Source organism: Macaca mulatta, chromosome 2, assembly GCF_049350105.2.
Source record: "Macaca mulatta isolate MMU2019108-1 chromosome 2, T2T-MMU8v2.0, whole genome shotgun sequence".
Classification (NCBI taxonomy): domain Eukaryota; kingdom Metazoa; phylum Chordata; class Mammalia; order Primates; family Cercopithecidae; genus Macaca; species Macaca mulatta.
In genome coordinates this window covers 150,262,140-150,277,227 of record NC_133407.1, presented here as the reverse complement: position 1 = coordinate 150,277,227, position 15,088 = coordinate 150,262,140, and the positions used below count along the sequence as shown (strand labels likewise).

The window sequence follows — 15,088 nt, the reverse complement described above, 5'->3', positions numbered from 1 at the left end:
AAGAAGGACTGCCTTCAGTTGTAAGTCCAGCACTAGAGATGTACTATCTTGCCTCCCTGGTGTACCTGAAAATCTCACAATCTGCTCAAAGCTCCAAAAGATCTGACTTTGGTATTTCCACATGGTCTTCCTATACTCAGCGCTAGCTCCACCTCTCCAAACAGCAGCCCTTTCACCACTGGCTAGTCCAGTATTGGGCCTGGCCATCTATTCATTGACAACTTGGGGCCTCCCTGAATGGTAAGGATATGCAACCTATGGAGGAGTTTGTAGATCTTTGCACCCATGCAATCATTTGACAAGATGGCTGGGGGAGTTTTGCCACCTCGCTAGAAATAATTTATATATTTCTCTTTAGTTGGTGGGAAGAATTGTGACTCGAAAAGGACTAATGGCAAGTGCAATACCCCTGCAGGACACAGGAAGTCAAAGTTTTCCTTATGTAGTTTGTGGAAACACTCCATAAGCTACATTTCTCCTCATAGTTTCTTTACCCAGGTAACTGAGGGGAAAGATATTGATTTAATCTCACTCATCAATTCTAAGGAACTGCACATTTTGCCAAGTGATCCAAATAGCTCTACCACCATACACAGCAATCCCTTTTCTAAGAACAGTGAGCATTTGGAAAAAACAAAAAAATTTTTTTTTTTTTTTTTTTTTTTTTGAGACAGAGTCTCACACTGTCACCCGGACTGGAATGCATGGCACAATCTCGGCTCACCACAACCTCTGCCTCCAGGATTCAAGCAATTCTCCTGCCTCAGCCTCTCAAGTAGCTGGGATTATAGGCGCCTGCCACCACACCCACCTAATTTTCTTATTTTAGTGGAAACAGGGTTTCACACCATGTTGGCCAGGCTGGTCTCAAACTCCTGACCTTGTGACCCACCATCTTGACCTCTCAAAGTGCTTGGATTACAGGTGTGAGCCACCTCGCCTGGCCAATAATTTATTTCTTAAACTCAGTCTTAAAAGAAAAAAAAAATGATGCAATGACCCAGGAAATTAAGATCTGCAAAATATTCTAGCTGAGAAACAAAGCATGGCCCTCTCGGGTTGTGTCTGGGGAAGCCATTTCATGGTGCGGTTCAGGGTCTATGAAGACTGAACAAATCATGAGCAAGCCAGGCATGTTCTTTCTGATCAGAACATGGCCAGAGTCCAATACCTTCTTTCTAAAGAATATAGCTGGAGTCCAATGTCTTCACCAACTTACATTTTGATATATGGACATTAAAGCCAAATCTCTCCAATGGCCATACACATGCAGATCTTCAGTAAGGACAAGAGATGCCTGGAAATCTACAACCTATACTTCCTTTATCACAGTGATTTTGTGTATTAGGCACCCACTGGACAGCAACCTACACACATCAGTATCCAGCACTTGCTGAAGGTTATTTGTTATCTGGTAACTAGCAGACTTATTTAGTGATATTTGCTCTAAGTTACAAAAATTAAAATTAATTGCTGTCTTCCTTTTCCATATGGCGAATATCAAATAGTTTTAAGCATGTCAGTCTTCACTATAGAAAGCTTGTTTTGTTCCTACCTCGGCAGCTTGGGTTTCTTGATGCAGCAATGTAAGACCAGTCAAGTCTTCCAAGAAGGAATGTGAAGAATTAAACACCTTGGCTAGGAAGTTAAATCCTTCTCGTTCATATTGATCAAGAACCTGTAAAACATTTACATTTTTTAAAAAGGAGGCTCCAGACTTAAAATGCAAATTAAAAGACTTTCACTTCTAAAAAGCTCTTGTCAAAAATAAAATTAAAATGAGAATTAAATATGGGGATAAAATGCAACCTAGTGGCCAAAAAACTAAAAGTGGCTTAGTATTTATCATCTTTTCCCTTCTTAGAATGACAATAACATTATCTTCCAGTTTGCATATCAATGTTTTCTCAATAAAGTAAGTTTCATGCAAATTCACTAAAAATTCTAGAAGAGTTAGGATTAGTTAGTGGCCCTAAAGTTCACTGGTTAGAAAACAGGTGAAAGAAAAGCCAAGAAAATAAATTTAAAAGGATAAATGGGAAGGGAGGGGCAAAAGGATTTTCTCAAAAAAATGTGACATACCAGCTAGCCGAATATATTTTTTTAAAATAATTTTAAAACGGAAAAATAAATTTCAATAGGTACTTCACAAAAGAGGATATCCGAAGAGCCAATAAACATGAAAATGGGCTCAATAGCATGAGTATTTAGAGATATGAACACTGAAACCACAATGAAACACTACTTTGCACCTATCAAAAAGATTAAAATGACAAAATACCAAGTGCTGGCAAGGATGTGGAACAACCAGGACTCTATGTCCTATGATGCAGCAATTCTACTCTATGTGTATACACACCCAACAAAAATGTGTACATATGTGCACCGGAAGACACAAACAAAAGTGTCCATAGCAGCGCTATTCATGATAGCCCAAAACTAGAAACCACTGAGGTGACCATCAACAGTAGAATGAACAGATGGATTGTGGTATAGTCATGCAATGGAATACTATATATCAGTGAGAACAAACTACCTTCAAACATAATGTTACACGAAAGGAAGGAGTAGCAGTATGTACTGTATAATTACATTTATATAAAATTAAAATGAAATAGGCAATATGAATGTGTGGTGTTAGAAGAAAAGATACTGGCTACCCACAGAGAGACTGTAAGGGGCACAAGGGACATTCCAAGGTGCTGGTAATAACTTGTTTATTTATCTAAGCATTGGTTACATAAGGTGTATTTTTTGAGAATTCATTAAGTTGAACACAAGATTTGTGTGGTTTTTTTTTTGGATATATGTTATCCTTCAATAAAAAGTTAAAAAATAAAAGGCCTGTACACTTGAGAGGAGAACAGCATGAGAACAGTAAAGAGTTCTTAGAAACAAACAATGAGTATCACATTTAGGAATTCAGTGATCACAGGGACTGTGAAATGTAGAACGCTGAACCAGAATGCCTCAGAAATTCTCTCAGAACTCACAAGAAATAAAGAGATGAATGCTTTGAAAAGATAGCAGACATTGAAGACATACCTAAGAAATCAACAATGCATAAACAGACCGGAACAGTAATAATACAAGAAATAGAATTTCTCTTTTTAGAAGATGAAAATGTAGGCACCCTTTAATCCAGCAATTCCACTTTTAAGACTTCATACTGATAAAGTTGTACATGGGCACAAAGACTTCCATTGTAAGGAAGCTTACTGAAACACTGTTTGGGCTAGGCACGATGGCTCACACACCTGTAATCCTAGCACTTTGGGTGCCCAAGGCAGGAGGACTGCTTGAGCTTAGGAGTTCAGGAGCAACCTGGGCAACATAGTGAGACCTCAACTCCACAAAAAATTTAAAAATTAGCCAGGCATGGTGGAGTGCACCTGCAATCCCAGCCACTTGGGAAGCTAAAGTGGAAGGATCACCTGAACCCAGGAGGTTGAGGCTGAAATGAGTTATGATCACGCCACTGCACTCCAGCCTGGGTGACAGAGTCTCAAAAAAAAAAAAATAATAATAATACATATTTTGTATCTATTAAAGGAACGAGGCAGGTCTTATAATACTGACGCAAATTGTTTTCCAAAACATAGCAATATATTTAAAAAGCAATATCCAGACTGTGTATAGATAGTATTTGTGTTCAAAAAGAGTGGAAGGAGGAGACAGGAAGAGGAAGAAATGCATGGATGTACATACTTGTTTATGCATGTATCATCTATGGAAGAATGCATATACACACAAACTGGCATCAAATAGTAGCCTCTGTAGATTATTTTATACTAATTTTTAAATCCATGTGCATGTGTTACTTAATATTAAATATTACTCAATATTTATTAAGATTTTAAAAAAATACTTATTAAAAATTAATATTTATTAAAATTTGCCACCAATAATAAATACACCATAATTTAATCAGCTCTCTGTTAAAGGGTAGTGCTTTCTAACTTTTGTTGCTGCAAACAGTTCTGGTTTCTTTTTTTTGTTTTTGGTGACAGTCTCGCTCTGTCACCTAGGCTCGAGTGCAGTGGCACAATCATAGCTTACTGTAGTCTCAACCTCCTGGGTTCAAGTGATCCTCCCACCTGATCACCTTTATTTAATGTTAATAAACAATATTTATTAAAATTAAATATTTAATATTTCTTAAAACCAAATGTTATTTAACATTTATAAAAATTAAACAATTTTAAATATTAATATAAAAATATTAAAATCTTAATTTAGTTGGTTTGTGTTTTTGTTTAGTGCTGAAGCAGAACTCTAAAGCACTGATGAAGAGGTTGGCACTGGAAAGGAGGGGCAGCTCTCCCCCAGGGGCAGGAATGAGGAGGGAAGGATGAGCAAAGCTGTAGCAGTGAAAAGTGAAGGGACCAGGGGACAGGGGGCAGGGGAGCTCCAGGGTCTAGACAGCAGGCAGGAAGTCCTGTGTGACCCAAGAAGGGTTAGACTATGGGGCTTGAGAAGAGTGGCGACCCTGAGGCCCAGCTGTGCAGAGAGCGGAAGAAGAGATGCTGACTGGCACATTTAAACAGTGTAGAACAATCTGATGCCTCTGGTCAGGACAGAAAATAAAAATTTGGGGAGAAAAGAAATTAAGAACCCATCTAAGCTAAGGGACTGGCAGAATAAGGATCAAAAGGTTAAGGTCAGAGAAACTGAGGGTCTGGTGAACACCACTGAAGAGACTGGGAAAGAGTCCTGGCTGGTAAGAAAAGACCTGCAGGCAGCCAGGTGCAGTGTGGCTCACGTATGTAATCCCAGCACTTTGGGAGGCCGAGGTGGGCAGATCTCGAGGTCAGGAGATTGAGATCATCCTGGCTGATACGTGAAACCCCGTCTCTACAAAATATACAAAAAATTAGCCGGGCGTGGTGGCGAGTGCCTATAGTCCCAGCTACTCAGGAGGCTGAGGCAGGAGAATGGTGTGAACCCAGGAGGCAGAGGTTGCAGTGAGCCAAGATCACGCTACTGCCCTCTAGCCTGGGCGACAGAGCAAGACTCCGTCTCAAAAAAAAAAAAAAAAAAAAAAAAGAAAACAAAGAAAAGACCTGTAGGCTGGTGGGATCAGAGAGACTGCAAGTCCTGGAAAGCTGGGGGAGTGGAGGACCATTATGTGCGTACAGTCAAGCCCAGGCTGATTAGCCACGGGAAATTAATTTGACAACCTAACACCTGAAAAAAAAAATGTCATTTAATAAATAACTCAATCCCTCAGTAATAACAAGATTCCTTATAAACCAGAATATTACATCAGGAAAAATGTGCACTGAAATTAAATGATCTTTTTTGAAATGGTAAGTACTACGTATTTAGTGATTAAAAAAAAAAAATTGAAAGTTGTGGCAACCCCGCATTGAGCAAAGTAATCAATACCATTTTTCCAACAGCATGTGCTCTCTTCGCATCTCTCTGTCACATTTTGGTAATTCTCACAATATTTCAAACTTTTTCATTATTATTATATCTGTTGTGGTGATCTGTTATCAGTGACCTCTGGTGTTACTATTGTAACTGTTTTGGGGCACCACAAACTGTACCTATATAAGATGGTGACCTTAGTAGATAAATGTTGTATGTGTTCTGACCAATTCACCAACTGGTCATTCCTCCATCTCTCTCCCTCTCCTCTGGCCTATTTCCTGAGACAAAACAATGCTGAAAGCAGGCCAATTACAATGGCCTCAAAGTGTCCAAGTGAAAGGAAGAGTCACACATTTCTCACTTTAAATCAAGAGCTAGAAATGGGCCAGGCACGGTGGCTCATGCCTATTTGTAATCCCAGCACTTTGGAAGGCCGAGGTGGGTGGATCACTTGAGGTCAGAAGTTCAAGACCAGCCTGGCCAACATGGTGAAAACCCCGACTCTACTAAAAATACAAAAATTAGCTGGGCGTTTTGGTGCACGCCTGCAATCCCAGCTACTTGGGAGGCTGAGGCAAGAGAATCGCTTAAACCCAGGAGGCAGAGGTTGCAATGAGCTGAGATTGCGCCACTGTACTCCAGCCTGGGCAACGGAGTGAGACTCTGTCTCCAAAAAAAAAAAAAAAAAAGCTAGGAATGATTAAGCATAGTGAGGAATGCATGTCAAAAGCTGAGACATACTAAAAAAAAAAAAAAAAAAAGCTACACCTCTTGCACCAAACAGCCAAGTTGTTAATGCACAGAGAAAGTTCTAGAAGGAAATTAGAAGTGCTACTCCAATGCACACACAAAAATAAGAAAGTGAAAGAGCTACAGAGAAAGTTTTAGTGGTCTAGAAGATCAAACCAGCCACAATATCCCCTTAAGCCAAAGCCTAATCCAGAGTAAAACTCAAAGTCTCTTTACTTCTATGAAGGCTGAGAGAGGTAAGGAGGCTACAGAAGCATAACTGGAAGCTAGCAGAGGTTGGCTAATGAGGTTTAAGGAAAGAAGGTGCCTCCATAACATAAAAGTGAGAGGTGAAGCGGTAAGTACTGATGTAGAAGCTGCAACACGTTATTATGAGATCTAGCTCAGAAAACAGATGTGGCTGATCAACAGATTTTTAACATAGATGAAACCACCTTCTAGTGGAAGAAGATGCCATCTGGGACTTTCGTAACTACAGAAGAGAAGTCAATGCCTGGCTTTAAAGCTTCAAAAAATAGGCTGACTCTCTTGGTCAAGGCCAAAGCAGCTGGTGGCTTTAAGTTGAAGCCAATGCTTACTGACCATTCTAAAAATTCTAGAGCCCTTAAAAATTATTCCAAAACTTCTCTGCCTGTGCTCTATAACAAACAACAAAACATGGGTAACAGCACATCTGTTTACATCATGGTTTACTGAATATCTTAAGCCCACTGTTGAGACCTACTGCTCAGAAAAAAAGGTTCCTTTCAAAATATTACTGCTCACTGACAACGTACCTGGTCATCCAGATGTACAAAGAGATAAATGTTGTTTTCATGCCTGCTAAGACAATATACATTCTACAGCCCTTGTGCCAAGGAGTAATTTTGATTTTCAAGACTTATTATTTAAAAAATACATTTAATAAGGCGATAGCTGCCATACAGAGTGATTTCTCTGATGAATCCGATCAAAGTAAATTGAAAACCTTCTGGAAAGGATTCACCATTCTAGATACCAGTAAGAACATTCGTGGTTCATGGAAGGAGGTCAAAATATCAATATCAAAAGGAGTTTGAAAGAAGTTGATTCCAACCTCATGGATGACTTTGAGGGGTTCAAGAGAAAGTCACTGCAGATGTGGTGAAAAAAGCAAGAGAACTAGAAGTGGAGCCTGAATACGTGACTGAATTGCTGCAATCTCAGGATCAAACTTGAACAGATGAGGAATTGCTTCTTAGAGGTAAGCAAAGAGAGTGGTTTCTAGATGGAAATCTATTCCTGATGAAGATGCTGTGAACACTGTTGCAACTAAGGATTTAGAACATCATGTTGATAAAGTGGCAGCAGGGTTTGAGAGGACAACTCCAATTTTAAAGAAGTTCTGCTGTGGATAAAATGCTATCAAACAGCGCTGCATGCTACAGAGAAATCTTTTCTGAAAGGAAAAGCCAACTGCTGCAACAAACTTGTCTTTTTCTAAGAAATTGCCACAGCCACCCCAACGTTTAGCAACTACCACCCTGATCAGGTGGCCACCATCAATATCAATGCAAGAACCTCCACCAGCAAAAAGATTACAACTTGCTGAAAGCTCAATAATTGTTAGCATTTTTTAGCAAAAAAAAAAAAAAAAAAGTATTTTGTCTTACTTAAGGTATGCATGTATTTTTAGACATAACGCTATTAAACAATGGACTACAGTATAGTAAAAATATAACTTTTATATGCACTGAGAAACCAAAGAAATTGTGAGACTTAATTTACTGCGATATTAGCTTTATTGTGGTGGTCTGGAACAAACCCCATAATATCTCTAAGATATGCCTGTAAATAGCTACCTTCTGCCAGGTTTCCAGTAAGACAAAAGAACAAATAAGTCTGAAAAACTGACAACATCTTTGAACAAAAATTGGAACAGTCCCAGACATGATACTTAGACTCCAGTTAAACATTCAGATTGTATGTTTCCACAGATAATTTTATAGTGCTACATATCTGACCATGGAAAAACTAACAGCAAGGGCAGAACGAAGAAAAAAAGGCCTCCTCCATAATGAGGATGTACAGAAAGTTTAATGCTGGAACATTATCAATAGCACTGGCTTATAAATATGTGGAAAAATTTAATCCTCTAGGGACATATTTAATCATGCAAGGGTTCTCCAGTATTCTTTTTACGTGCTGTGAAGTTAATCTGCATTATGAGAGTAAGTGGCTTATAAAAAGTACGAGGATTTTTCCCCCAAACATCCTAGCCTTCTTAAAAAGGAAAATGTATTTAAAACTACCCCAAAAGAAAATGAAAAGATGCTATCACAACGAATTTGAACAAGAACCTGTCAGTCTATGTAAAACATAGCACAACTTTTAAGTGACTGCATTATGCATAGTCTTGAGAAGGGTACACATTACATTTGGGAAGGCTGTAAATATTCTGAAGGTACTGAGAGAGTCTGCAAAATAGAGAAGTACTAATTACTCTCTTTGTAGAAAGATCCTTTCATAATCCATGGTTTTCCTTGCTTGTTTTATGATGCTAGGTTTTCTCTATGAACCCACACCCAGGACAAAGACGGTAGAATCTCTTCTTAAAACATGCTTTTTAGAGTATTCCCTTGCTAAGACACATTGGTGACTCCTTACTCTTTACTACATCAAACCCATCATATCTGCCTAGGCATTTCAGCCCCCCGACACCCTTCCAATTTTGGGCGACTCTCTGGAAAATGCCTTTCACAGAGTCTAAGATCTCCTGACAACACCATGTAATGATTTTCAATTCATGAAAAGCAAAGTGGGTTTGTAGTGTCTTTGTTTTTTTGTTTGTTTTAAGACAGAGTCTCACTCTGTTGTCCAGGCTGGAGTGCAGTGGCGTGATCTTGGCTTACTGCAGCCTCTGACTCCTGGGTTCAAGCAATTCTCCTGCCTCAGCCACCCCAGTAACTGGGATTACAGGTGCACGCCACCATTCCTGGCTAATTTTTGTATTGTTAGTAGAGACGGGGTTTTGCCATGGTGCCCAGACTGGTCTCGGAACTCCTGGCCTCAAGGTGATCCAACCACCTCGGCCTTCCAAAGTGCTGGGATTACAGGTGTGAGCCACCATGCCCAGCCTGTTTGTCTATTATTCTTAAACAATGACTCCAGGAAATGTGCACTCTATCTAAAAACAATTGCTAATCTATTTTCAAAGAGGGGAGGAAACATGCAGTTTCTATTAACTTCTTGTTTAGCATTATACTTGCCTGCTCTTGATATAAAAAATACATGTGCATGTATTTCTCAAAAACTTCGGTGAGGTCACAGGAGAATCCACTTGATATGCTTTGGCTCTGTGTCCCCACCTAAATATCATCTCAAATTGTAATCCCGTGTCAGGGAAGGGACCCAGTGGGCAGTGATTGGATCATAGGGGCAGTTTCCCATCTGTTCTTATGATAGTAAGTTTTCATGAGATCTGATTATTTAAAAGTGGCACTTCCTTCTTTGCTCTCTCTCTCTCTCTCTCCTGCCACCATGTAAGAAGTGCCTTGCTTCCCCTTCAACCATGATTTTAAGTTTCCTGAGGCCTCCCCAGCAATGTGGAACTGTGAGTCCATTAAATCTCTTTTCTTTATAAATTACCCAGTTTCAGGTAGTTCTTGACAGCAGTGTGAAAATGGACTAATATACCACTGCTCCCACAACTGGAGAGACAGTCAGGTGGATGCAGAGAATCACAACAGACTGAAGCAGAAACCTCCACAGAAACTGGGAGAGGGGTGGAAACACAAACTGTAGCTGACAAATTGCTAGGTGTGGACGAGTTCCAGTGATAAAAACTCCAGGAGGACCTAGTTATACGGAGGCCCCCATGCTTTTGTGAGTTTTACTTCTAGGAGCTAAACCAGGTTCTCTCAGTAAATATCGGAGAGAAATCTCTTTCGCTTCCAGCAAAGGGAGATAAAAGAAACCATATTGAAATATGTTGGTTGGGGACAGTGGCTCACACCTGTAATCCCAGCACTTTGGGGGGCTGAGGTAGGAGGATCACTTGAGCCCAGGAGTTCAAGGCCAGCCTGAGCAATATATTGAGACCTGGTCTCTACAAAATATTAAAAAAAAAAAAAAAAAAAAAAAAAAAGCCAGGTATGGTGACATATGCCTGTAGGCCCAGCTACTTGGGAGACTGAGGTTGGAGGATGGCTTAAGCCTGGGAGGTTGGGGCTGCAGTGAGCTGAGATTGCACGACTGCACTCCAGCCTGGGCAACAGAGTGAGACCCTAAAAACATATACAAAAAATAAATTTTTTAAAAATGCTCAATTAAACCACAAAAGGTAAGAAAAAAGAGAAGACAAATATAGCAACAAAGAACAAAGGTGACAAATGGAAAATAGTTACAAATATGGTAGATATTAATCCAATTATATCAATAATCACAGTGATCTGAATGTACCAATTCAAAGACAATTATAATGGGACAAGAAATAAGACCCAATTATATGATATCTCAAAGAAAACCAATTTAAATAAAGACATTTTTTCAGTAGATGGAAAAAAATACACCATGCTAACACTAATCAAAAGAAAGTAGAAGTACCTGAATTAGTTTCAGATCTAACAGACTTCAAAGCAAGTAATTATATTAGATAAAGAAGGGCATTACATAATACAGGGCTCAATTCTCCAGTAAGACACAGTTCTTAATATGTATGTACTTAACAACAGTGCATCAAAATACATGAGGTAAAAACTAATAGTATGACAAGAAGAAATAGATGCATCTACTTTTATAGCTGTAGACTTCAATACTGCTCTATCAGAAGTAGGAAGATCCAGCAGACAGAAGGTTAAAAAGGACACACTTGAACTCAAAACTCTATTTATTAATCAACTGGATAGAATTCACTTCTATAGGATATTTCATCCAACAACCACAGAATACACATTCTTCTCACATTCACATGGAATATTCACCAAGGTAGAACATTCTGGGCCATAAAACATACTTTAACAAATTTAAAAGAATAGAAATCATATAGAGTCTGCTCTCAGACCACAATGGAACCCAGAAATTCACAACAGAAAGATAATTGGAATATCTCAATATAGGTAAGGCTAAACAGTAACACATGAATAAAAAATCTCAAGAGAAATTTAAAGTATTTGAACTAAATAGAAATGAAAACACAATGTATCAAAATTATAGGATGCAGGAAAAGCAGTGCTTAGAGAGGGAAATTTATATCACTGAAATAATATATTAGAAAAGAAGAAAGACCTAAAAGTCAATAATCTGATCTTACACCTTAGGTAACAAGAGCAGCAAATTAAATCCACAGGAAGCAGAAGAAAAGAGATAATAAAAACTAGAGGAGAAATCAATGACACTGAAAACAGAAAATCAACTGAGAAACAAACAAACAAAATCAATAAAACCAAAAGGTAGTTCTTCAACAAGGTAAATTGATAAGCCTCCAATTAGACTAAGATAAAAAGAAAGGATCACTTTTTAGTGATAGTGTTCCTTTATTATCCTTTTCATGTCTATGAGATCTGTATTGAACAAAAGGATAATAAAAGAATACCATCAATAACTCCATATCTAGAAATCTGATAAACTAAATGAATTGAACTAATTATTTAAAGACAGAATCCACCAAAACTTAAAAAAATGGAAATTCTAAACAGGCCTATTCCTATAAAATAAATTGAATCAATAATTAATAACCTTCCCAAATAGAAAGCACCAGGCCCAGATGGGCTTACTGGGGGAATTCTGCCAAACATTTAAGAAAGAGATTATACCAATCCTCTACAATTTTCAGAATATAGAAGCAAAAGGAATACTTCCTAATTCATTCTATAAGGCCAGCATCACCCTAATACCAAAGCCAGATAAAGACATTAATAGAAAACTACAGACCAATATATCTCATGATCATAGGTGCAAGAATCTTAAAATATTAGCAAACCGAATCCAATGATACAATCATGCACTACATGACATTTCAGTCAAGGAGGAACTGCATGTACAACGGTGGTCCCATAGATTATAATAGAGCCAAAAAATTCCTAATTCCTAGTGAAGTTGTAGCCATCACAATGTCATAGCGCAACACATTACTTACATGTTTGTGGTGATGCTGGTGTAAATAAACTACTGTTCTGCCCATAGTATAAAAGTATACCACGTACAATTATATATAGTACATAATACTTGATAATCAACCATGTTATCAGTTTATGTATTTACTATGCTATACATGTTAGCATTATTTTAGCAAGGTGTAATCCTTCTACTTATTTAAAAAAAAGTTAACTGCACTCCACAAGAAGGCATTGCTATTGTAAGAGATGACAGCTCTATGCATGTTATTGCCCCTAAAGACCTTCCAGTGGGTCAAGATGTAGAGGTGGAAGGCAGTGATATTGATGATCCTGACCCTGTGTAGGCGTAGGCTAATGTGTACATTGTGTCTTAGTTTTTAACAAAAACGTTTAATAAAATAAAACATTTTAAAGGAAAGAGCATATAGGCTAAGGATATAAAGAAAAAATGTTTTTGTATAGCTGTACGATGTGTCTGTGTTTTAAGCTAGGTGTTATTACAAAAGAGTAAAAAAAGTTTTTTTAATCAAAACATTTACAAAGTGAAAAAGGTTACAGTAAGCTAAAGGTAATTTATTACTGAAGACCGAAAAATATTTTTTAATAAATTTGGTGTTGTCTATCAAGGCTACAGTGGTGTACAAAATGTCCTAGACCGTCACAGTCACTCACTACTCACTGACTCACCCAGAGCAACTTCCAGCCCTACAAACTCCATTCATGGTAAGCATTCTGCACAGGTGTGCCATTTTAAAAAAAATCTTTTATACCATACTTTTACTGTAGTTTTTCTACATTGAGATGTTTAGATATACAAACACTTACTGCTGTGTTATAGTTGTCTACAGTGTTCATTACAGTTACACACTGTACAGGCTTGCAGCCTAGGAACAAGCTATACCATATAGCCTAGGTGCGCAGTAGGCTTATGCTGTCACGGTTTTGTATAAGGACACTCTATGATGTTCATACAACAATCACCTAACACATTTCTCAGAATGTATCCCCATTGTTAAGCAACACATGACTGTATATAAAAAGAATTATATACCACAATCATGTAGGATTTATCCCAGGTGCACAAGGCTGTTTCAACATTTGAAAATCAATACAAACCATCACATCCATAGGCAAAAGAAGAAAATCACATGATTGTATCAATAGGCGCAGAAAGAACATTTTACAAAATTGAACAGTCATTTATGACAAAAACTCTCAGTAAACTAGGAATAGAGGGAAACTTCAATTTGATAAAGAACATCCACAAAATCTCTACATCTAAGAATTTAACTAATGGTGAAAAACCAGAAGTTTCTCCATAAAGGCAAGAAAACAGAAACAAACCAAGAAAATCCCCTTACCCCTTACTTTTCAACATCATAATGGAAGGCCTAGCTAATGAAATAAGACAAGAAAAAGACATAAAGTGTATTCTGATTGGGAAGGAAGAAATAAAACTGTTCATACATGACATGACTGCACACGTAGAAAATCCAAATCAACAAAAACACTGTTGACTGGGTGCAGTGGCTCATGCCTGTAATCCCAGCACTCTGGAAGGCCACGGCAGGCGGATCACGAGGTCAGGAGATTGAGACCATCCTGGCTAACACGGTGAAACCCCGTTTCTACTAAAAATACAAAAAAAATTAGCCAGGCATGGTGGTGGGAGCCTGTAGTCCCAGCTACTCAGGAGGCTGAGGCAGGAGAATGGCGTGAACCCGGGAGGCGGAGCTTGCAGTGAGCTAAGAACGTGCCACTGCACTCCAGCCTGGGCAACAGAGCGAGACTCCATCTCAAAAATAAATAAATAAATAATAAATAGATTAAAAACACTGTTGGAACTAATATGCAATCATAGCAACACTGCAGGATACATACAGTGCAGGATACATAGTCAATATATAAGACTAGGCTGGGCATGGTGCCTCATGCCTGTAATCCCAGCACTTTGGGAGGCCGAGGTGGGTGGATGACCTGAAGTCAGGGCTTTGAGACCAGCCTGGCCAACATGGGGAAACCCCATCTCTACTAAAAATTTAAAAATTAGCTGGGTGTCGTGCTGTGCACCTGGAATCCCAGCTACTCAGGAAGCTGAAGCAGGAAAATCACTTGAACCTGGGAGGAGGTGGAGGTTACAGTGAACTGAGATCACACCACTGCACTCCAGCCTGGGCAACAAGAGCAAGACTCTGTGTCAAAAAAAGAAGAAAAAACCCTCAATTATTTTCCAGTACACTAGCGACGAACAAGTGGAATTTGAAATTACAAACATAATACCTAGATGAAATAGACAAATTCCTAGAAAAATAAAACCCATCAGAATGAAATCACAAAAACATGGAAAATCTGAATAGACCTATAACAAATAAGGAGATTGAATCAGTAATCAAAAATCTCCTGGCAAACAAAAGCCCTGCACCTGATGGTTCCACTGGTGAGTTCTATCAAACATTTAAAAGAACTAGTACCACTGCTTCTCAAACTTTTCTAAAGAATTAAAGATGGAACACTTCCTAAGTCATTCTATGAGGCCAGCAGTAACCTGACACCAAAGCTAGACAAAGGCACGATGTGAAAAGAAAACCATGGACTAGTATCACTTATGAATTAATGCAAAAATCCTCAATGAAATAACAGTAAACTGCGTGTTGACTTTGCATTCCGCTACTTTGCTGAACTCATTAATTCAAAGTTTTTTTGTGATATCTTACAGTTTTCTACATATCAGATCATATCTTATATTAAAAGGATTATACCACATGACCAAGTGAGATTTATTCCCGGAATGCAAGGATGAAAAACCAATGTAACACACGACATAAACAGAAGAAAGTGGGGGGAAAAAGTCACCTGATCAGCTCGATTGATGCAGAAAAAGCATTTGA

General features: G+C 38.4%; 1 protein-coding gene across 31 annotated transcripts in view; it reads right to left on the bottom strand.

The window, feature by feature from the left end:
• Positions 1 to 15,088, bottom strand: part of ATG7 (autophagy related 7) — a 392,778-nt gene that overhangs the window by 125,618 nt on the left and 252,072 nt on the right. For all 31 annotated transcript variants that reach the window (XM_077990113.1, NM_001265972.1, XM_077990135.1 and 28 more), the window contains 1 exon segment: positions 1,556 to 1,678. In XM_077990113.1, coding sequence (XP_077846239.1) covers positions 1,556 to 1,678 — 123 coding nt within the window.